The sequence below is a fragment of the Vollenhovia emeryi genome, unplaced genomic scaffold, assembly GCF_000949405.1.
Source record: "Vollenhovia emeryi isolate VEMERY1.0 unplaced genomic scaffold, V.emery_V1.0 DF939143.1, whole genome shotgun sequence".
In the NCBI taxonomy this organism is placed as follows: domain Eukaryota; kingdom Metazoa; phylum Arthropoda; class Insecta; order Hymenoptera; family Formicidae; genus Vollenhovia; species Vollenhovia emeryi.
In genome coordinates, this window is record NW_011967223.1 from 1,143,793 (window position 1) to 1,166,069 (window position 22,277).

The 22,277-nt window shown below is 46.1% G+C and overlaps 2 protein-coding genes across 5 annotated transcripts in view; one reads left to right on the forward strand and one right to left on the reverse strand.

Moving 5' to 3' along the window:
• The window catches only part of LOC105566647, a 131,820-nt gene extending 113,487 nt beyond the window's left edge, over nt 1-18,333 (forward strand). For all 3 annotated transcript variants that reach the window (XM_012020818.1, XM_012020817.1, XM_012020819.1), the window contains 18 exons: nt 11,381-13,420; nt 13,959-14,175; nt 14,414-14,502; nt 14,584-14,706; nt 14,802-14,883; nt 14,957-15,064; nt 15,141-15,296; nt 15,383-15,474; nt 15,585-15,695; nt 15,840-16,059; nt 16,148-16,275; nt 16,399-16,446; nt 16,524-16,588; nt 16,664-16,932; nt 17,022-17,258; nt 17,335-17,476; nt 17,553-17,767; nt 17,844-18,333. In XM_012020818.1, the coding sequence (XP_011876208.1) occupies nt 11,381-13,420; nt 13,959-14,175; nt 14,414-14,502; nt 14,584-14,706; nt 14,802-14,883; nt 14,957-15,064; nt 15,141-15,296; nt 15,383-15,474; nt 15,585-15,695; nt 15,840-16,059; nt 16,148-16,275; nt 16,399-16,446; nt 16,524-16,588; nt 16,664-16,932; nt 17,022-17,258; nt 17,335-17,476; nt 17,553-17,767; nt 17,844-18,085 (4,584 nt within the window). In that variant the 3' untranslated portion in view covers nt 18,086-18,333. The remainder of the gene's footprint in view (nt 1-11,380; nt 13,421-13,958; nt 14,176-14,413; nt 14,503-14,583; nt 14,707-14,801; nt 14,884-14,956; nt 15,065-15,140; nt 15,297-15,382; nt 15,475-15,584; nt 15,696-15,839; nt 16,060-16,147; nt 16,276-16,398; nt 16,447-16,523; nt 16,589-16,663; nt 16,933-17,021; nt 17,259-17,334; nt 17,477-17,552; nt 17,768-17,843) is intronic.
• Nucleotides 18,334-18,446: 113 nt separating this feature from the next.
• Nucleotides 18,447-22,085, reverse strand: LOC105566646 (polynucleotide 5'-hydroxyl-kinase NOL9). Of its 2 annotated transcripts, none has more exons than XM_012020815.1 (6): nt 21,894-22,085; nt 19,709-21,563; nt 19,429-19,631; nt 19,293-19,343; nt 19,022-19,218; nt 18,447-18,895 (listed from the first exon to the last, which is right to left on the reverse strand). In XM_012020815.1, the coding sequence occupies exons 1-6, from the start codon at nt 21,953-21,955 to the stop codon at nt 18,651-18,653; spliced, it is 2,613 nt and encodes an 870-aa protein (XP_011876205.1). In that variant the 5' UTR covers nt 21,956-22,085; the 3' UTR covers nt 18,447-18,650. The 2 variants fall into 2 exon arrangements, with proteins under 2 accessions (XP_011876205.1, XP_011876206.1); XM_012020816.1 differs by lacking the exon at nt 21,894-22,085 and adding an exon at nt 21,674-21,851.
• Nucleotides 22,086-22,277: the final 192 nt, after the last annotated feature.

Sequence of the window (22,277 nt, forward strand, 5' to 3'; positions counted from 1 at the left end):
GTCCGTCCGCCTATATTCCGCTCCGCCTGGTTGCACGACCGCCGTCGCCGTCGCCGTCGCCATAGTGCGCCGCTCGCCGTCACGTTGTGCGTATGCGTCAGCACGTACAATATCCGCGTGCACACGTAGCTTGGCGTCCGCGTTTGCGTCCGTGTGCGCGAACGTTGTGCCACGATGCGCGCGACCGCGGGCGCGAGGATGTGTTGCGACGGAGCAAGCGCGGGAAAGAGAGGAACGGAGAAAACGCACGTACGTATGCACCAGCGTGTGTGTGTGTGCGTGTCGGTGTGCGTGTGTGTGTATATGTGCGCGCGCGCGTGTACGTGCATCCGTACGCGAGCGCGTGCACGCACGTGTGAGTGCACGCGGCAAGGTGTGGGTGCATACGGTGACCCTGCCGCGCTGGATGAGTGGGTGGAAAGTCAGGGACGTAGCGAGGGACCGGCGAGGCGCGGCGCGCGCGCGCCCGCCCGCCGCTCGCCCGCGAAACACGCGGAGCTGCGACGCGCGCGTCGTCTATTCGTTGCCCTTTAACTTTAATCTCGCCGGACGCGACGCGGCGATGTATCGGTGCGTTTTTCTTTTTTTTTTTTGCGATATCTCGCGGAAGAGCGGCCTGCGCGCTACTCGCGAACGGGGAAGACGTCGCGCTCGCGAAATCCTTCGCGTCCGCTCTCCTCTCGCGCGCCTCTCTCTCTCTTTCTTTCTCTCTCTCCGTACACGCGCGCGCGTATATACGTTTCGCTTCGAAAACGGGATGCGTGAAAAGCGCACTCGAATAGAACAAACGTCGTGTTCCGGCCAAGTTTGCTGACTCTCGACACGCGGTTTCTCTCGCCAAAGCGACGTCCATTGTATTTTCCTTCGTATCTCGTCCTATTTCGGATATTTTATGTCTAATACCACGAATTGTATCAATTTGATTTTCACGCATTGTTTTACCGTTACACGTACTTTTCAGCGTGTCTTAAATGCCAAGTGTCTCGAGCAAATGTGTTATATTAATCGTTGTGTCATCCTCGTTGCGCGATGACGAGGCTGCGTTTTGTAACGAATGAGAATTCGCGTGCCGGATTTTACGGCGTTCCACTGGATAATTCGCGCTGGATCTCCCCCTGATTAAATTTCCGAATCAGTCTTCAGAATCAGGAAGTCGCGGTGAAATTCTGCGTATCGGGCGTTCGCTCCCCCCCTCTCTCTCTCTTTCTCTCTCTCTCTCTCTCTCTCTTGAGGGTGTCAAAACCAAAATCTCTTGACACGCTCCTGCCTGGAGCGACACGTGTCCGTGTGTGCGTGTGCGTGTGCGCATAGCCAGGTTGCCACGAGAGGAGGCACCGAGGGGACGAGAAACGAAGGGGGCTCGACGAGCGAGAGGGATGTAACGGTCAGGGAGGAGGAGGAGGAGGAGAGGGTGATGTGCACGCGTGGGAGGAAGAGAAAGGGTTCGAGCGAGCGAGCGAGAGAGAGAAAGAGAGGGGAGAGAGAGAGAGAGAGAGAGAGAGAGTAACCCGTCGGTGTGTATAGAACATGCGTGCGTCGGAGAAGGACGACGCGAGTTGGACGAGCACCGTCGTCTCGCGATCGAGAGAGAGAGAGGGATGATCGGCCGACGGAGGCAGGGGGATAAGACTGGCACGCGAGAGAGAGAGGGTTCCAGTCGGTGGAACGTAGACGGCGATATCGGAGCCCACATACACAGACACACGCATACCCTACATACACTCGTCAGCGGATGCACACTGAGCCGTCAAGCTCGCGCACTACAGACTGCCAGACTCCCACCACGGACTTTTGGAAAAATCAATAGAATACAAGAAAAGCCCATGGTACGCCAGGCGAGCGGAGCCCTCTCCTCCCTCCATCCTCATTTTCTCCTCTTTCTCTCTCACGTTTTCGTTCTCTCTCTCTCTCTCTCTCTCTCTCTCTCTCTCTGTCTCTGTCTCTCCCCTTCTATCTCCCTCTCGTCCGTCACCCTCCCTGCTTCTCGCCGCACCTCTCGCGCGCACACGCGGTATCCGTGTTCGTTGCTGCTCGCGACAGAGAGAGGGAGAGCTCGCGTGTATACACTGGCGATCGACGGAGATAGGCGGCATGCGTGCACGCACGACGGCCAAGGACGGAGATAAGGACAAGGGGTCGAAATGGGAGGCTGGAGGGAAAGAGGGGAGGCGCGGGAGTGTGTGCGAGAGGCTACGAGCGTGTCCGATAGTATCCGAGCGGGTGGAACAAAGAAAGAGCGAAACGCATAGTCGTGGGAGAGAAAGAGAGAGATGAGGAAGAAGGAGAGAGACGTGAAATGGGAATCACGCTACGAGCCTAGCTTGGTTGAACAGGGACGGCGAACGCGGGAGGGAAAAGAGGGAGAAAAATGCGTCCGTGTGCGCTTAAATAGACGAGGCGGGGAGGGAGACGGAAAGAGAAAGAGAGAAAGGGAGAGAGGGAGAAAAAGAAAAAAGCCGTCGCTGTAATGATAGAAAGAGTCGGAGATACTCGCGGATACATACATGACTCCGTGCGTACCTAAGACGCGCGTAAGTTTCGTCGTTAGGCCGGAGAGAGAGAGAGAGAACGAGAAAGAAGGGAAGAGGGCAAGCAGAAAGAGACGTATGTTTGTCGGTACGTATGCTCGTGCGCGAGAAAGACGGCAAAAGCGCGGCGCGGATCGGCCGAGCTAGCGCGAATAGCTCGCGACGGGGTTACGTAGGAGCGTTCGCTAATGGGCAGGAGACGAAGAGCCATATGCAGCGGGAGAGATGCATAGGGAGAGGAGACAGAGACGGAGAGAGGGATGCTGTGTGAGCGCGCGAACGCGCCTTGCCCGTGTTGGTGCACCGAGTAGAAGATTTGCACGGTTCAACAAACGCCTCTCGCTTATGTATATGTGCAAAACTATGTACGAATCTCCTGGGGTAAATCGCACGTGTACATAGGACGTGCGCACTGCACGCGTATGTGTGTTGTGTGCATACGGTGCATGTATGTGTACGCACACACATATATATACACATATAATACCTATGTATATGTGGACGCTGTTATATACGGGGTATGTTCCTGACCGATCGTGGCTCCTTTTAATGATGGACTGCGCGAGTGGGTGAAAAGAAGTGCGTTTGACGAAATTTCGTGGGTTGAAACTTAATTAGAATTAATCACGGAAGGAGCACCGTCGGATCGGCCGTCGCGAATCGTTTGTTTCGAGCATGACTGCGAAGGTATACCGCAAATTTATTCAGATTATGTTGCGTGATTAATTATTTCTTTTTCCGCGGGCAAATTGATGCGTTTGCTTTTTGTTGACACGAGTCTTTTACAGCTTGGTTGGTCGGAAATACTGTATGTATCGGGCACGGGGGTTGAAATGGGACACGGGAGGTTTGTGATGTTGACTTCAAAAAGGGATGATAGCGTATTATCATCTTTATCGCTTCTGACATACTCCCGAATGTGTGATAAATAAAAAGTTACAGGCAAAATGGGAGAGAATGAAAAATTTACGAAATAAGAAGTTTACTGGGTCGGAAGGATAAATGTATTTTCTGATATACTTCACTTTGTTAAAGTAATTCGGGCACATTCGAAATTTTAACATAATTTGCTTCGTTAGTAGAGATGTGCAAACTAGTCGAATATATTATACGAATCGAAGGGAATCGGTTTGATTCGAGTTTGAATTTCCATGCTTCGAACTATCCGAAACTGTTGAATCTGGAATGTTCGAATCATATATTGTTAATCTTACCAAATCACATTTTGTTATTAAGCAAAACGTGAGCCATGTTAGTAGATTCAGTGCATTCGGTACAACAACCGCTCAATGAGCTGCTAAGTTCAATGTGATTGATTCTTATCTTTGGATCCAAATGAAAGAGTATCGATAATAAAATAAATTATATTATTTTATTTAAGTTACTTATGTACGCAATTGGATAATATCAGGGTGGAGGAAGTTACTTTATAAAAGTATCCAGTTACAGTTATAGTTTTTTCGGTATAAATGTAACTAGTTACAGCTACAAGTTACTCAAAAAGTAACGAATCGTTACTTTGCAGTTACTTTCTTGCAATAAAAATAAAAATATTAAATCTGCATTTGAATTTTAAAGCGATAAAGACGTTTTATGCGCAAATGCATGGCTTAATGCGATCTGTGGAGGTTTAAAATACATATAAAGTAACTATTAATGTAACCGAGTTAAGTTACAGTTATAGATGGAGAGAAAGTAACGAAGTTAAGTTAGAGTTACCAAAAAACAGTAACTGTAGCTGTAACTTCGTTACAAGTAACGAGTTACTGCCCAACCCTGGATAATATTATTGGATACTACATTTATTTTATTAATTTATCTATGATTTTGTATCTAATTCAGTTACGGTATTATCTGAAAGTATACTTTATTAATTTTATACCTTAACGAATTTATATTAATCGATATAATTTTTTTTACATCAAGTATCCTCCTATTATCCACGTGTTAAAATTCAATCAGCAATAATGATTATATTGTTAATTAAAAATTATATCACGATTCGATTCGACATAACAAATCCTCTATTCAAACGTCCCTATTTGTTCTGCAAGGTGAGACTGGGAGGAGAAATATTATATTCATTATGTAATTTGTCGAGGAGCAAGGAACTCGATCACAATAATTCTCCTGTAAAATGCATCGATCGGAATATTCGGGACTGCCGTCGTGTTACATAGATTCTTGCAAGTGTTGGTATTCCGCTTTCGCGACTCGAAAAACCGGCCACCAATTCGCGGTGGAGAAAGAAGGCGGAATACAAGCCGTCTTTTCCAAGCGTGCACCACTGACCAAGAGCGCGAACCGCGTACGTGCGTTTTCGCTCGGTGGAAACGAGAACCGGGACGACCGGCGGTTGGGTCCCACCTCCGTGATTGTGGTAGTGCAGATTGCTCTCGTGTGCACCGCCTGCCAGTCACCCACGCCATGTTCTTGGCCCCTCCTCTCCTCTTCAACCGCATTTTTCTCTCGTAGAATTTTCCTCGATTGCGGGGAGAAAAAGCGCGCGCGGAGTTGTCTACGATTTGTTCTTTCGTCCAGATCACACCGGGAAAGGGTCGTAGATCACGCGATGATTCGACGCCTGAGCCAGCATCCGTATAATTTTTGCAGACACGCGGCGAACGGTCCCACCCGAGGAGCCCAAGATAATAGAAGTGTCCCAGTCGTTGCTGGAGACTCGCAATTTCTCTTCACCTATTTTTATGGCCGTATAAAATCAACGCGCCGGATTTTTAGCATGCGCGGAATAATTTCGGTATTATGTTCTCTTAATTGTGCCAAGAGTATCCGGATGATATATTTGACATCCGCGGCTGGAAAAATATTCGTATGCGGCCGCCGCCGAAATGCATTATTAATTGAAATAAATGCGTTCTGCCGCGAGTATGCGCTTTCATCAGAGCTCTCTTAATGAAGAAGTGTCACGAAATAATTAAACTTATGATGATAAAACGTCATTCCGCAATACTCGTGCGATGCTCGATTTTCGAGACTCTCGAAGCATCCGTCTTGCCTCAAAAATAAAACAAAAATAGAAAAACTGTTAGCGGCTCGCTACATTGAATTCATTCGAAACGCATACGCCCCTCCCCACGCGGCACTCGCGGGGTTCTCGATTTTCCAGCATTTCTCTTTCTGCCCTCCGTTTTCTTGGAGTCATCAGTTCGAATAATTACGGAGACGCGCGAAGGGCAACAGTGACAGATCCAAGCGGAATTGGAGCTTGGCTCCTACTAAACGGGACTGATCCAGCTTCGCGGCTTTCTACCCTCCTCTGATCTGCCTCACCCTCTCGCTCTCTATCTCTCCCAGCCTCTCCGTCTCGTTTTCTCTCCCCCCTCCCCCGCCTCTTGACGTTCGCTCTTCCTCCCCCGCGGTCGGCGACGAGACACCCTCGAGAAGTTTCAATTTATACGGAAAGTCGTCATGACCGAATGCACAAATACGTACGCCGTATCCCGGTCGCTTACTAGTCCATTCATATCAGCTGGCACGACGTAAACATCGGCGGGGGGCGGGGGGGGGGAGGGGAGGGGAGATCACGGCGCAGCGAGAATCCGGCTTTGCGCCGCGAGTCATCTTAAGCCGACGTTACGTACGTCACATTACGGCGTGCTCCCGTCTCGCGCTTTAATTGGCTTCCGAATGGTGGGGCTTACGCGGGATTTTATAAATTTCTCTGGGAGCGCCGTGATTTTCCATCCGACGAAACTCCGGCGAATCCATATTACATTTAGATTGAACGAATAATCGAGACGCCGGCTTCTTCAAATATCCGAATTAATATTTGAGAAACATATTAAATATAAATACTGGTCTTTCTAGCCGGTATTTTCGGATTCTGGTCAATGAATGTCTGAAGCACCGGGTCTCGGAGTTGGAATACTCGCGTTACGTCCCATTGATGTCAAAAGCATTGAAAGAATCCTTGTTATTTTTGGTCATAGATCGATTACGAAATTTAAAATATGCCAGATATATCTAATTTATATTATATTTCATAAATATTGGAATTTTGCACGGTGTATATCCGGCGAACGTATAATATATTTCGAGCATCACGTAATACCCGCGTATGTTCGAATCTATGAAAATTCACGGAGAATGCAGAGCCGGTACCAATTCAGCTCGCACTCGCGATCGACACTGGAATGCGAGTTGCGTTCCGCACTTTTGACGCCGCTCTCGGGCGCCAAACTCGACGCGAGTGCGAAAAGAAGCGAAAGGGCGACAGGCTCGCACGCGTGATCATTCAGTTTAAAGACTTTGAGAGGCACGCGACGAAAAAGAGCATTCCTTTGCTGCCACCGCCAGCCGAGGGCTGGCGGCGCTACGGTTGACGCCTTTTCTCGGTAGAGGTGGACGAGGGGACGGGACGGGGACCAGACCGGGAACACCTGTCGTTATAAATTACCGCGATGTGTTACGAGTAAGAGTGGTTGCGCCCCGGCAACCCCCTTCCTCACCTCCGCGAAAATTTCACACCCTTCCATCTCGCGTGTTCTCTCGTGCTCCGCGTTGAGGAATAATTTGAAAAATAATCCTACGCGGTTCAGCATGTATTACGGTCGTAAGGAGAGATTGTAAGCATGGAGTGAGAGAGCGAAAACACAAGAATATCGGGAATAATAACACTTATTATGTTTTACATTCGTCACAAAGACGGAAGGGCTGGAGTGTAACTTGTACGGGTGTTGTATATTTAAATGGATCGGACGTACTAATTGCGAGAGAGAAATTATGAGACAAATACTCGAATCTTCGCATGGTCCTTTGTTCACTTTCGATCCAGCGCACGAGAGATACACGTGAGAAATTAATATACTTAGATTAAGTAGTCAGGGGATACACACGGGTCAGACAAGGAACGGAGAGAGAGAAAGAGGGAGAGAGAGAGAGAGAGAGAGAGAGGGGGGGGGGCGATCGCGACGATAAACAAAAATCGGTCCTCGGGTCCTCGATCGGGTCGCCTCGTCGCTAGGCGCGCGTACACGAGCGACGGCACGTCGGGAATCTCTCTCCGTTTTCCCGCGTAATGGAGCGAGGAATTATTTTCGGCCCCGAAGTAAGGGCGGGCGCCTAGGGTGTATTATCACGAGCCGAGAAAATCACCGCGCGGCTTTATCTTGGGGCGGGCCGGGGCCGCCCCACGGCGCGGCGCGACGCGACAACGAAATTCTGAATACGTCACTGGTGTCAACCCCCGCGCGGTAGGCAGAGGGTCGTGTACCCTCTACCCCCTCCCCCCGTCTGCGTGTCTGCGTGTGTGCATGTGCATACGTGTACGGCGGTGAGAGGAACGCGCGGAACGCTTTATGAATGGAATGTTTCCACGCCAAGTGTGGCGAGAGAGGCACCCGTGTGTCCCGCGTGTAAACACAATAATACCGACGTTTCCATTCATCAGGTCGACCCCGGCGGAGCGGAGCGACCTCGAGAAATGCCTTTGGAGGCGCCATGTGAATTGTGTGTGCGCGAGCGCGCGCCCCCGTGTGTGTGCCTCGCCCTCCCGCTCTCTTTTTCTTTTTCTCTCTCTCTCTCGTCTTTTATTTTTTTTTCACGCCCTCGCCAACCCTCCGCGTGGCTATTTAAAGGGCGATTCGGATCTCGACCGCGCGCCGTCGCCGCCGACCCCGATTCATTTATCGCTCCCCCGCGGCTGTTTCCGCATTCGCGAGTCCAGAGGCCGATTAGGTTGCGCAATTTGGCGCTCCTTGAATTTTCTTCACTTTTAGTATCGCAATCAGGAACGTAATTCGACAATTAATGGAAGAGCAGTCAGAAACGTCCGCGTGTCGGCGAGCGTAACGGGAATTGCGTGCGCCGGCAACTGACGCTTACATCTGTAAATGCTTAATCACCAGACAATGAAAGGTTTAGCAAAAGGAAATAACATCTGAAATTTACACGGCACGTTCTCCGTCCCCTTAAATACGCTAAGTAGCAATCGGAGCGTTATGATTGTACGAGGAGCGAAGAAATAAATTCGTAACCGATTTAACGAAATAATATTATGGGCGGTGAAGGCAATTATTTTAGTACTCGCGAGTGCGAGTAGAATCGTGAACGGTCGCCTTGATGTCAAACTGCAAAGCATAAAATTGCACGAATGCAGAGTCTGCGTCTCAAGACCCCGTCGAAGACCCCACAGCCGAAGACTGTGGACCGCGTAATTTTTTGACCCGCGACGCACCGCGAGACGCAACGTTACCGAGATTAACGCGACTGTTGCTGTGCAATCGGAAGGGCGGACTGCCGCCAGGTTTTACGCTCGCGTAAAACTGCTAATGACGAGCTTTCCATTCAACAGGTCGACCGTGCGTCGCGAACCGGCCTCTAGACGCCCCACGTTTTAGAGGCGCCACGTGCGCCACGTGCGTCATCTCCCTTTTCTCTTTCTTTCGCGCGACACCCCGCGAGCTGGGGCCGGATCGCTATTTAAAGGGGCGAATGCGGGTCGCGCGGCATGCAACTCGCGCATTGTCCAAATTACCTTTGTTTCCGCCGAAAATAGCGTCGCCCGGTCGGCGACGCGGGCTCTAACCGCGGCTCCGAATTACGCCTCTTCACGTCACGTAGCAATAATGCAATTATCGTGTGATTCAGCAGCGCGCCTGCACGCCGGCAACGTTTTTCCCAAGCTCGCTTATATTTTATTTTATCGATTGCTTATTTGAAATAAGACATTGCGGCGCGGACACGCCGCAATTACCGTAGAATAGGTAGGGTGGAGTAAGAGGGCGGTTTTCATGGGGGAGCGCAGTGCCGCCCGCCCCGCTGATATTGAAATATTTATGCCCCATGCAAATTGCTTGATTTCTTCTCTTGTCTCTAAGCGATACTTTTTATCTTGACTTCTCGGTTATATATAGACGTGGAATTACACGTGTGTCATATACGCAATCTTACACTTTTAACGCATCAAATATTTACGGATTCCCTGAAGAATATAGAGTCGACTCTTCTTTAGCAGAAACTGAAAAAAAAAGGGAAGGGAAATCCGAGTCAGATGCAGCCGGTAAAAATATTTACCGTTAAAATTCTTTCTTTTTTAGAGCCGCGAGATAAATCCACGTAAATACAAATATTCCGAAGTGCAAAATTTGAAATAAGATAATTGCGTAATGCCTATACTGACACATATACACATGGACATACATACCTATGTGCATACATAGATATATGAGAAGTGCTTAATTAATCTTCTCTACCCAAGGATAAAATATTAAATCGCGTGTTGAAACGTAGCCTGCGGAATTATTAATGTCCGCGCGTTTTCGCGTTATTATTCGCGTCGCTGCGCCGTCGCGATTAATGCGCTAAAATGCATTGTCGGCGAATAAGGAGAGTCGCGCGCGCGCGCCGACTTCGCAGCGGACATTCATTTTGTAGCGCATCTACATTTCTTATGACTTCATACTTAATTCAGGTCTTCGTAAACTTCCGGGAAGTATTACGAGAGAGAGAGGGAGGGGGGGGGGGGGGGGAGCTCGCACTCCGGATACGCATGCCAAGTACGAAAGTGCGTGCAGCTACCGAGGGCAAAAGGGGGGATATAAATGCAATGTTTGCGCCGCGCGCGAATATTACGCCGCGATCAAGAGCGTGCTCGTCTCGCCGCGAGAGTACTACTTCTCGTTTCGAGAGACCTACCCTCTTCGACACGGCGCGGTAATATGAAAACCGCGTGTTTACCGCGGGCGGCGACGCGCGGCCGAGGAGAAGGCTGAAGGAGGGATTAATTTAGGTTTAATTTTAATCAAGCGCCCACGACCTCAATTTGTTTCTCTTTGAGAGACGAGATTTTTGCACACATACACCCGTATCTGTGCGCGCGCGCGCGCGCGCGCACACACGGGTACGCGCGCACATGAGATACCAGAGCTGCGAAACTTTCGCGGTGCCCCTTTTCCCCAACCCCGGGACACCGGGACTCTGTCAATGTTGCGAGTTACGTTTACCCGTGGGAAATCTGCTCACGGATGCGACGCGATCCAATACATTTTCTTTATACACTTTACTCTCTCGTAATTACGAAATAAGCAAACACGTCCCGGATTATGGAGAGACTCTCCGTCCGTGCGTCTCTCACTTCCGGTGTTGCGCCGCTGATGCAATTTCACGTGCCGCATATTCTCCCGCGGCGATCATTCGATCATTCGTAATTGCGCCATGAACGACACGAATTTTAATTTTAGGAGGCAAGATTTACTCTCGAGATAGGTCATTTTATTTTAATGATGATCCACAACCGCCATGCGAAGTTTCTTGGGAATAATGTAAATATCGCATTACTAATATAATGTAATGTAGACAATTGGATATTTTAGAAGGATTATTATTATAAATACGATACTAAGATGCGCGAGATTGTTTGCGCAAGGGATCGTTGAACCTGGCTCGTGACAACGGATCGATCATCGCTCGTGAGATTCGTGTGAGATCAGTCGAACTAATAAACAAATTGTTTCTTTACTCGAGTCTAACTTTGACTAATGTTCATGCTATCGGTAGGAAGGTGTTATAACGACTGTTACTTTCCGGGAGAATATTCGACACTTAATATTCTAGCCGTCCAGATTAATTGTTGAAGACTTTTCTTATTTTTCGTTTTCCATGTCCTCCCACAGCAATAAAATCTCATGTCGCATTGATGTATAATATTAAAATTTGGGGATTGGGAATTGTAACACAACTCGCAACATCCGTACAGAAAATAAGTGATTATAAGAAATTCTTAGTGTTAATATCTCAATTAATACGTCAATGTTTCTGATATCTTACTAAAGTCACTTGATAGAAGAATAAGCCGCTTTCTTAGATTCTAAATGTTTAATCACAAATTTCAGGAATCGAGTGAAAAGCCGAGCCAACGCGGGGCAAGATCGTCGAAATTATCCAGGATAGCGAACGTCTGGGCCTTGTCCTGCGCCTTAGACCTGGGCTTGCTCCGCGAATCCTCCCTCAAGGAAGTCGTCATCGCGAGTTATTCGGAGTTGAATTCGCTATCTACCGGCGAGGATGCGGCGAAATCTCCTGATCTCGAAGCGAACGATCGCGAGGACGACGCGTCCAAGTCCGCGAGTATCTTCGGTAGCTCGTGGCCGTTCATCGACCCGGCGCAAATTAAGCGGATCACTTGTACGAAGCCCGTCCGCAGGCGAAGGAGGAAAGCGAGGTGGTCGGTGAAACGGCAAAGGAAACCGAGGGACGCGCGTCCGAGGGTCGACGGTGGAACGGCGGATCTCTCAGCCGAGGTAGGCACCTCGTCGTCGCTGCGAGAAAATGTCGGCGTATCGCGCGATCGGTCGGCGAGATTATCAGTGAGGAAGAACCCTTCGTCGACGCGATCTCGCGTTTTCGTCGGCGACGAGGACGACGAGCGTTTGTCCCAAAGTTACAGATCGACCGGCGAGGACGAGGACGACGAGGAAGAAGAAGTAATTAGTCAAACGACATCGGAAACGAGCTCGGAGGAGATCGCGCCGGTTGATTATTCCGGCACCGGGTACTCCAGATTCTACTCGACGAGTCACACGAAGGAAGAGCCGCAAAATCGGATGGAGTTGCCGGAATATCCTGATTACTTCATGAACGTCCTGCGGATCGATAACAGCACCGAGAACAATGATCTCGACATCTCGGAGGATGATACTTCCAGGGATAACGCGCAAACTGCCAAGCCGGCGAAATTTGCGGAACGACGGACGTCGCGCAAGATCCTCGAAAATGGAAACGCTCCGCATAGTGTCAGAAAAGCATCATCGAGGAAGAAGAAGAAATCCGAATTAGGGAAGAACGAGGATCACGTCGAGCCGAAGAAAAGGAAACACAGGTCGGTTGGCCGGAAGAAAAGGACTCGCAACGCCGCGGCGTATAATCATCACAACCTTCGGCGAATTTCTCACGAATTGGAGGACAATTCTTCAAAAAGCAAATCGGATTCGAGAGACGACGTCGCAGCCGGCACGCGTGATGCCGCGGAGGAAATTGCGGTACAGAAACGCTGCGACTGTAAAGTCGCCCGGCGGCGTTCTCACAATTTTACAAATGCCGCCTGCCCGTGCAAGAGGAACAACTCGAAGAACGCGGCTGCCGCAATTATGCGGGATATTCAAAAATACATAAACACAAAAATTGCGATGGACGCTGAGAGGGTGATTGGCGCAATTGGGGCGAACATGCCCGAGGATCCGGGTCGCAAAAATCTCAGGGACATCTCTATGGAATACGATTGGATGGACACTGACGAGCTGAACGATTGGGACTCATCGTTCCAGATCATAAACCAATCATTGGATCCGACGAATACCGAGGACTTATCGATGAGCATTGGCAAGTTCGGCACACGTCGTAAGAGGAAAAACAGACGTTCGATCGATTGTAAATTTGACGAGAGCATGGAGACATCTTACCGAAGCCTTTTCCACGATTGCATCGATTTCGATACTCCGCGATCGACGCCGTCCTTGAAAATAAATATGGAGGAGAGCTGGAGATCGGCGGAGGACAGCAGCGACAACGACGACGGAATCCACTCATCCTGGCGCCGATCGACCTTAGGATTCTCAACTGAAGAATGCGGTAACGAAGTTGATGGCGCGCTGCTATTGGCTCGGAAGATCGTTAGCGAGGATTTGACAAAAGACGAAAAATGTGATGACGAGTACGAGAATTTGAATAACGTATGCTATAAGTATCACGAAATGTCAGATACGTCGTTCACAGTGGCGAGAAAAAATTCTTTCTACGATTCGGATGAAGATATGGAAAATGAGAAACTCGCAAATCAACGTGACGAAGCGAGGGCCACGTATAAAAATAAAAATAGAACAATTAGGAGATCGGTATCGACCTGCAGTTTTAAGGATGAAGACGATGATGTCAAGGTGAACAAACTGTTACTTATATATTTATCAATCGAGTTGCTTGTCAGATTGACACGTTAAATTTGTCTTAAAAATGCTCTGCCCTTTGTGAATATAAGAAAGAGAGAATGAGCAGAAAGTGAGAAAAAGAAATTTTTACGCGTAATAGTATTATTACACATCGTTCCTCTTGTCTCATAACCAAGAACGTGCAAATTTTCACAAAATGATTAAATAGTTAAATTTAATAAGTGACGTAAAATCCGATCTTAACCATTTTACTATTTTACAAAAATTTGCACATTTGTGGTTTTGGCGCATAAGAAAAATGATATACGTTTGATAAATATTTAATTCTTGAAGTAATCTTTGGACATTTTCAAGTAACACAATCAATTCCGTGAATCACATGGTCGAATTTAGAAAAAGTAGATGCAATCGGTGCGTGTTGAAAAATCATATGAAAGTGTCGTGTTACAACTCATAATATATGCAAATGTAATAATATGCAAATAATATGCGATATATGTATACATATATATGAATTCAATGGTAATAGGTTCGAAGTAAAGTTACCAAAAACATGAAAGCCAGTAACAAAGTAAATGTAATGCGACAATGTGCGCGTGACAAGGGTAACAATTTGGAGAATAATAGTGATAAAAAGGAAGATGGTCCGCGCAGAGTGACCAGGGCTCTGGTAAAGACTAAAAAGAACCATAAAGAAAATCACGCCGGCAAGCTTATATGGGGATTCTTTGCAGGATGGTGGCCAGGTAAATATGTTAGAGATAATGATTACGGAGTGTCGCATACAATGTGCCGCGTGCAAAATATAGCTCGCGAGTATAGATTTCACTGCTAGAAATTAACGATGTCATTGATGCGTCTGGATAATTATATCGTTTTCGTCGCGCGTGCAAAATTATCTCTTAGACATTAAACAACACTTGTCCGATTTTAAGCATTTAATTTTCTTTTAAACACTTTTCAATAAAAAATGTGGTTTTACAGCACTGATCGTCGACGCCGAGCATGTAGGAATGGCAGCTGAGCCTGGCAAGATGTGGGTCTACTGGATCGGGGAATCGCAAATATCGTTGGTAAATTAACGGAGTGTTCCGAACATAGGAATCTTCTCATTGACGGAGAGAAAAATAAAACGTAATTGACGTGATTTTTAGCTCAAAGAAGAAACACAGATACAACCGTTCTCGAGGAACTTGGAGGAGCGATTGTCGCAACCGTCTCGTAAAAGCATTTCCTCTAAAAGCATTCGTTTGCGCGCCGTTGACGAGACTATACAGGTTCTTTGACTCTCTTCGAGAATAAAATTACAGACAATAAGAATTACATAAGGAATTGCTTCCAAAAATGCGATGTGCCGTTACGATTATTTTAGATACTTCGCCAACGTTTCAACTGTACTCTGACAAAGCCTTATTATTATTGGATACAACGGAACATACCTGACTTGGAGACATGTAAGTCAAACAATCCTGTGAATTATCTTACGTAGTCGTTGCGAATAAATGCAAAAATTGTTTGATATGGCAGTGGACGATCTAACATTTTATCCATATCCGGAAAACATACAAGAAAGACTGAATGTCTTGAAGGAAAAGAACGCCAAAGCTACTAAAAAATTTATACAAAATCAGAGAAGTACGTCTTTGTTATGTTTGCATAATAATATTTGACATTGAGTTAGCTTGAAACGCTGACTTAATATCCTCTACAGATTCACCGGAACCACCACCGAAAAAGCAGAATATGGAAAAAATTAAAGACACAAATACAACCTGGGAACAGATCGATGATGAGCGTTTATGTTTGCAACACCAACAGCCTGGCGTAATAGCCTGGGCGAAAATCCCTGGACACTGTTGGTGGCCCGGTATAAGCGCATTTGGTCTTTTTTTTTTACTAACATTCGCTTAATCCTTCCTCATAAGTATGAAGAACTTTTTACATTTTTTTCAGCAATGATTATTGATTATCGCGACTGCTGCTTGAAAGAACCGAGTTTCGGTTGTCAATGGATTATGTGGTATGGCGATTATCAAGTTTCAGAGGTGACTAAATTTAATTAATTTAATATCAACACTCGAATTAAAAAGCATGCGCTTCTCTGATTCTGTTTTTTACATAGTAAATTATTACTTAACATTTTTATATTTAATAGGTGCGTCATCTTGAATTTTTGAAATTTCACAAGGGACTGGAAAAAATGCGCGAGTACATTCAAAATACGAATAGACAGCAATATCTGGATGGCATACTTCAAGCTTCTAAGGTAGAATATTTAAGGACTTATTTTATCCAATCAATAATATTACAATTAATTTATTTGAATGTACGATTTGTGTTACATGTATGATGAATATTTTCCTGCGAGAATTTCCAAAAACTATCACGACATTTGAATCTGACTTTTTAGGATTATTGCTCACGATTAGGCTGCAACACGGATAACTGGACTTTAGATAATGTTTTTGAATATTTTTCGAATAATATTCAATTACCGTCTAACCAATTGCAAGTTTCAGACTCTAACAGGATATATGATAAGTATTCCGACGAGATAATAAAAAAAATCAACGAATTCAAGTTCAAGTCAGATGTAGACGCTGAACGGAAGCGTGATATAAAAGCGAGCAGTGAGTTGGGTTGCACAATGCGTATACATCACAAATTGGTGCTGTTTAACGTCAATTTGTTATTTGTGGATTTCTTTGTCATTCGCAGATGATCTTCGCCGAGTAACGTCGGGCGAAAGCAACATAGAAAAATTATGTTTAAAATGTCTGAAGATTTCTAAAGGTAGAAAAGAGGAACATCCGTTCTTTGAAGGTGCCTTATGTAAAGAATGTTCGGTATGAGACACGCTCTTTCATAAATTTTTAACAAAGCAATCGTAGAAAGATAATAATCACCTCGGTCAAACGTATTTTCTAACACAACGACGAGCATTATATTGGCTGTTTTTCTTTTTCCAGGATGAATTTAAACCATGTATGTTCGTGCATGGGAACGATGGCAAGTGCGTAAGTATTCGGCAGTTCCGGCGATATGTAACGATTGAAATATTACAATTGTCTCTTTGTTTCACGTTTGATTTCAGTTTTATTGCACAGTTTGCGCCAGCACCGGAACTGTTCTTATTTGTGATTCAGAAGAATGTCCACGGTTGGTACACTCGCGCTTGAAATAGATCAACTGTCGCGTTGGGATATATGTATTTTAACGCGTTATTTATTTCAGTGTCTACTGTACAGCATGTCTGAAATTTTTACTTTGTCCACAATCGTACGACGACATGCTGTTGGAAGATCCATGGGTATGCTTTCTCTGCAGAGACGAAACTAAACATCCCGCCAATATGATATTGCGTCCGCGAATAGATTGGAAAGACAAATTTACATCAATGTTCCGCACATCCACTAATCTGATATCTAATGTAGATTTTGCAAGTTATAAAGAGAAAACTAGAGCTGTTCGCGTTCTGTCACTTTTCGACGGTTTAAGTACTGGTAAGACAAATTTGCGTACGATTTATAATCACTTCTTTTTTACAGTTTCATAATATTTGTTAATATTATTATTCATATTAAACACACAGGTTTTCTGGTGCTCCAAAACTTGCGGCTCGTTGTGGAAGTTTATTACGCTAGTGAAATTGATGTAAACGCATTGACGATTAGCTCCGCCCACTTTGGCGACCGTATTAATTATCTAGGAGATGTAAGAGGTATAACGAAGGAAAAAATTCAAGAAATCGCACCGATTGATTTGCTGATCGGTGGCTCGCCATGCAACGACTTAAGTTTGGTGAATCCAGCACGATTAGGCCTCCACGGTACTTGTCGACAATCAATATGTATTTCTCAAAAAGTTTTGTAAGCAAAGACTTTTATCCACTCTTATGATCGTAGATCCGAAGGGGACTGGCGTTCTTTTTTTCGAATACTGCCGAATAAAAAAACTGATCGAAAAAGCCAACAAGGGTCGCCACATGTTTTGGTTATTCGAGAATGTCGCTTCCATGCCAACCGAATATAGATTAGAAATAAACAAGTAAATATATTTGTTAACTTAATCCAATGGCAAAAGATAATATTACGATCACAAAATTAACTTATGTTAATTACAGACATCTGGGACGCGAACCTGATGTTATAGATTCGGCAGACTATTCGCCTCAACACAGACTGAGACTTTATTGGCATAATCTTCCTTTCAATCCACATATGCCACGGTTCGAGACCCGACAAGATGTTCAGGACGCCCTTACACCAAACTTGAACCGGAAAGCCCTTTGCAAGAAACTTCATACAGTTACAGGCAGAACGGGTTCCTTATTGCAAGGTCTCATTAAGGATCTTTATGTCTCACCGATATTTTTTTGAAAGCAACTTGTACTCAATTCGTGTTTCTATTCTAGGAAAAGCAGAATTGAAACCAATAATGATGAAAGGTAAAACTGATACAATATGGATCACCGAACTCGAGGAAATCTTTGGCTTTCCACGACATTATACGGACGTGAAGAATTTATCGGCCACAAATAGACAAAAATTGCTCGGCAGGTCTTGGAGTGTACAAACACTTACTGCCATATTGCAACCTTTATGTTTTTATTTTAAGTGCAATGAAGACGACACGAGCAAGAAGTCTGTTTCTTAAGAAGATATTTTTTTACCTCTGTATTCGCGATAAATATTTTATGAAATTTGGATGGACCAAAGTTTCATTTTATATCACGATCGAGTAGCATAATTCTAAGTACAACAGTAAAAGATAATTTTATACTTTACGCTATTTTTTTTATCCAATTGCACAACTGTAATTATAAACATCTAAATTTTTTATTTCTTACATAATATTGTAAGAAATATTTTCTTGTCAATAAAATAAATATGATTTTTAGATATTCTAAATCGCATCCATTGATCAATGGATACAATTGTACAACTGCAATTATCTAAATTTTGTATTTCTTGCATACATATTGTAAGAGATGTTCCTTGTCAATAAAATAAATATATTCTTTATGTATGTAATGCTCTTTATACATAGGACACCTCATCGATTCGTGTTACAAGTTGTTGAACCGTAATTAATGCACGTAACATAAAATATTACATCTGCAGGTACAGTACATTTGTGAAATGCTTTCGTTCCATTTATCAGGAAATAGACGCTTATGAGGTATTGTGTCAAGTTTTACAATTGTATACATTCATATCATTTATACTGATTTACTCGGCTTATTTTTATCCCTCATCCGGGAGTGTCCTTTGCGGGGTTCGCGACTCGTTGGCAACGAGTCGTCCGCGTTTTCACCGACGTAAGGAGCGCCTTGCTGCAACTGCAACAATGTCGGAGGGACCGGAATAGAACCCGCCAGGCAGTTAACGTAAGGCATCATCGATATCGGTAACGGAGTGTTTATGAACACTTCCTGTCGCTCCATGTCGACACCTCGGACTATTCCTGTGCAATGGTACACGCATTCAGAATATTTTAAAAACAAACGCACATTCCCTCTATGTATTTATTTAAGAAATTGTCAAAAGTATCTGTTAGAAAGGTAGTTGACGCAAAAGAATTACAACTTACCGAAGCCGTAGCACGTGCATAAAGGAGACCTTTGCGTCAGTACTCGGAGAGTACTCGGACTGGATTCTTGCGAGGATTCCTCTGTTAGGTCTATACCGCATAGCGCCACGATATTACCATTTATCACGCTTAAAGCACGTGACGCAGGTACCCCGAATAATCGTTGGGGTATAATACATAAGGAAGAAAAGGGCGCCCTGTAAACGCACGAGACATTCATATCGCCTGTCGTTACGTACATTCGCATGCCAATAAGATACAAGATACTGACGTGTACGGCACCACCTCGTTGATACTGACTGAAAGTCCCGTGTTGCACTGGCTGAAATAACAAACGTCGAAGTTAAAATTACGAGGACCATGTGAAGCTCGTGAATCGACGCAAGACACCACAGTGCGAAGCTTACAGGGAATAATTTCTTTCACGCACGATACCGCTGAGGTAAGACATCATCATGAGCTCGCGCTGCTGATACGGTTCTAGTTTCATCCTGTCGATCTGCGCCTGGCCGAACGCGACCTCCGCCCGGGAATTGATCACGCACAAGTCGTGCTCGCACGGCCTGTTCCAATCGATGAATTTCTCGTCGCAGAAGGTCCACGTGTACTCCTGTGAAACGTCCCCTTTCTAGGAATCGATCGTTCAAACAACGAATGTGTTAATTATCGAAGACGTAGGGTGTTTACCTGTTGGTTTACAACTTCCGCACTTAGATAGTTGATGTAATTGTTCTTCTTGTACCTCGACAAGATCTGCAGGATGATGGACGGCCTGATTAGCTTTATCGTGAACATCATGATGTTCCAACCGAGTTTCTGTGCGAATCCCATCGTGTTCACCACGATGGGCAAGCGGGACAGGACGGGGCACTCCCTCAGTCTGTCGATCAGCATCTTGATGCCCTCCAAGTAGCGCGTGAGGCACCGGCTGACGTCCACGTCGTCGAGGAACAGCTGATACACCGGCGTCTTAAGATGCGTGAAGTTCGGCCCCAACAACGGCTCCTCGATCAAGCTGTACGAGATGCAGCCGGGCGGCGTGCACTCCGCCTGTCCAGGATCCACGTCCACCAGGACCACCTTCTTCGACGTGCGCAACAGGCTGTTGATCAGATACCGCACGTTGGTGGACTTGCCGACGTCTTTACCGCCGGCGATCAGCGTGCAGGACCACGTGTTCGCGTACCAGAGACTCAGCATCCTCTCCGCGATGTCTACAGTGACGCAGGGTTCGGTGGCCAATTGTCGGAAGTTGGGTGTCTTGTCGCCCGGTCTGACACACAGAGTCGCCTGCAGTATTATCTCGGCCCGCTTGGGATCCGTCCACGGGAAATAGTGAGGATTCTTCACGCTCGGAAACAGTTTCAAGTGCGGGAAGTAGGTTTTCAAGAAGAGCGTTAGATTGTTCTCCAAGTTGCGCAGCTCGAGGACGGCCATTCCCGGCTGGACGTTGTCGACGTCGATCTGCAGCTTGCTCTCCGAGTCCCGAGTGATGTTCTCCGCGGCGAGCGCCATCCACACGTCCTCGACGCTACCCTCCGGGAATTCCTCGCTGGTCTCTATGACGATGTTACTGTATCCGCGCGGAGAGTACACCTCTGCGGTGCCGATCGACCGGTCCAGTGTGGAGCCGTGAATCTTCACTGCGCCGTACAAAACCTTTACCAACAGCTTGCCGTAGAAGCAGAGTCTAGAGTCGTTTTCCATTATGACGACGACTAGATTTCTTATGCAGTAAACCTGAGGCGGCTTCCGGTCGCACGTACGTCGACACGAGCTAACATTTTTGCGCCTAAGACTGCCGCTTACTTCTGTGTCGCTATGAACTGCTGATTGAGGACTTGAACCTTGCAGTTTTTTGCAGATAGGACTTGTACTAGGACTGCGTATACTGACGCTTGTGGCTGCATCCACTGGCACAAGTGAGACGATTGGATACTTAGATTTCTGTGCGTGGGCGTTGTATTCAGAATTGACAACTTTGACAACTGTATCAGGCTTGCGCGCATTCAGGTCAGCCTTGCTGAACAATTCATTTAACTCGAAGGTCTCGTTGGAAGTCGCTTCCTTTAATCTCGTCCTACGTTTGCGTTCAAACTTGTCCCCTGTGTGCTCGAGTTGTTCGCACGCAGGATTCGTAACGGGATTGCTCATATCGCCGACACTTGTGTCTCCCAATCTGTTTTCACCGGCATCGTCGCTTTCACCATTTTTAGCTGCACACGGTGACACAAATGAAATCAGTGGGTACTTGGACGTCTGTGCATGGGTATTGTATTTGGAATTTACAAACTTGACAGCTCCGTCGCGCATGTATGTACCCTGGTCAATCTTGCTGAACAATGCTCGATTGTCGGAGGATATTTTATCAACGGTTTTCTTATTTCTGGAGCGTTTCCTCTTACGTCCGGCTGTTCTGTCTCCGGAAGGACCAGCTGGCTGGTCTATTGAGGAAATACTCGGCGGACCATTGGCATAATCCACCAAATTGTAAACACGCATTTTCTTCGAGCGAGCCTTTCGCCCTATCTGCTTGTTGGGGCTGAAACGTAACGAAAAATTTACGGAGCAACGTGCAACTGTTATACTTAACTGCAACGTGCACGATATTTCGCGCGACATAAATTATTATTATTATTCGGCCGAGCTTACCGAGCAACATCTGTCTTATTTACGAGTCGAAATATTTATTCTCGTTTAACATACGGGAGGGAAAGGCTTAGCTAGACGAATTGTACAATCGAGACGTTTAGAAAGTAGGAATTCTGCCGAGAAGTAGATTAAAGTGCGAACTAAGTCGATCGCAGCTTCGTTCAAGTTGCTCCAAGAGCCACACGAACGATCGACGGAGTATCAAAGTAATTTTACTCACTTTTTAACCCCTTGCGGTTCTGGCTCGACCATCTCTCCCACCGCGCGGGTGTTTATCTTCATTGAGGAAAACAATATATCAAAAGAGATGTAAAATCTATCTAACGATACGGAAATCTCGTGCCATCCCGCACACGTGTTCCGGCGTATCCATTCTCGTCCTCGTAGACGAATCGATTGCAAACGGGGCTTAAGGCCTGGTGTTACCAGCAACGCGCGCGCAGCAGGCCCCCGGATAATTTCCTAGGCAACAACGTCGCTGCACTCCCTTACACCTTCTGCACTCGGGGCAAAATCCAAACACCGAACGGCGAGAAAGAGGAAGGAGAGACGAACTGCCGCGAGAAATTGAGCCGCGTGGCGGAGGAAGAGGCACACGCGATCG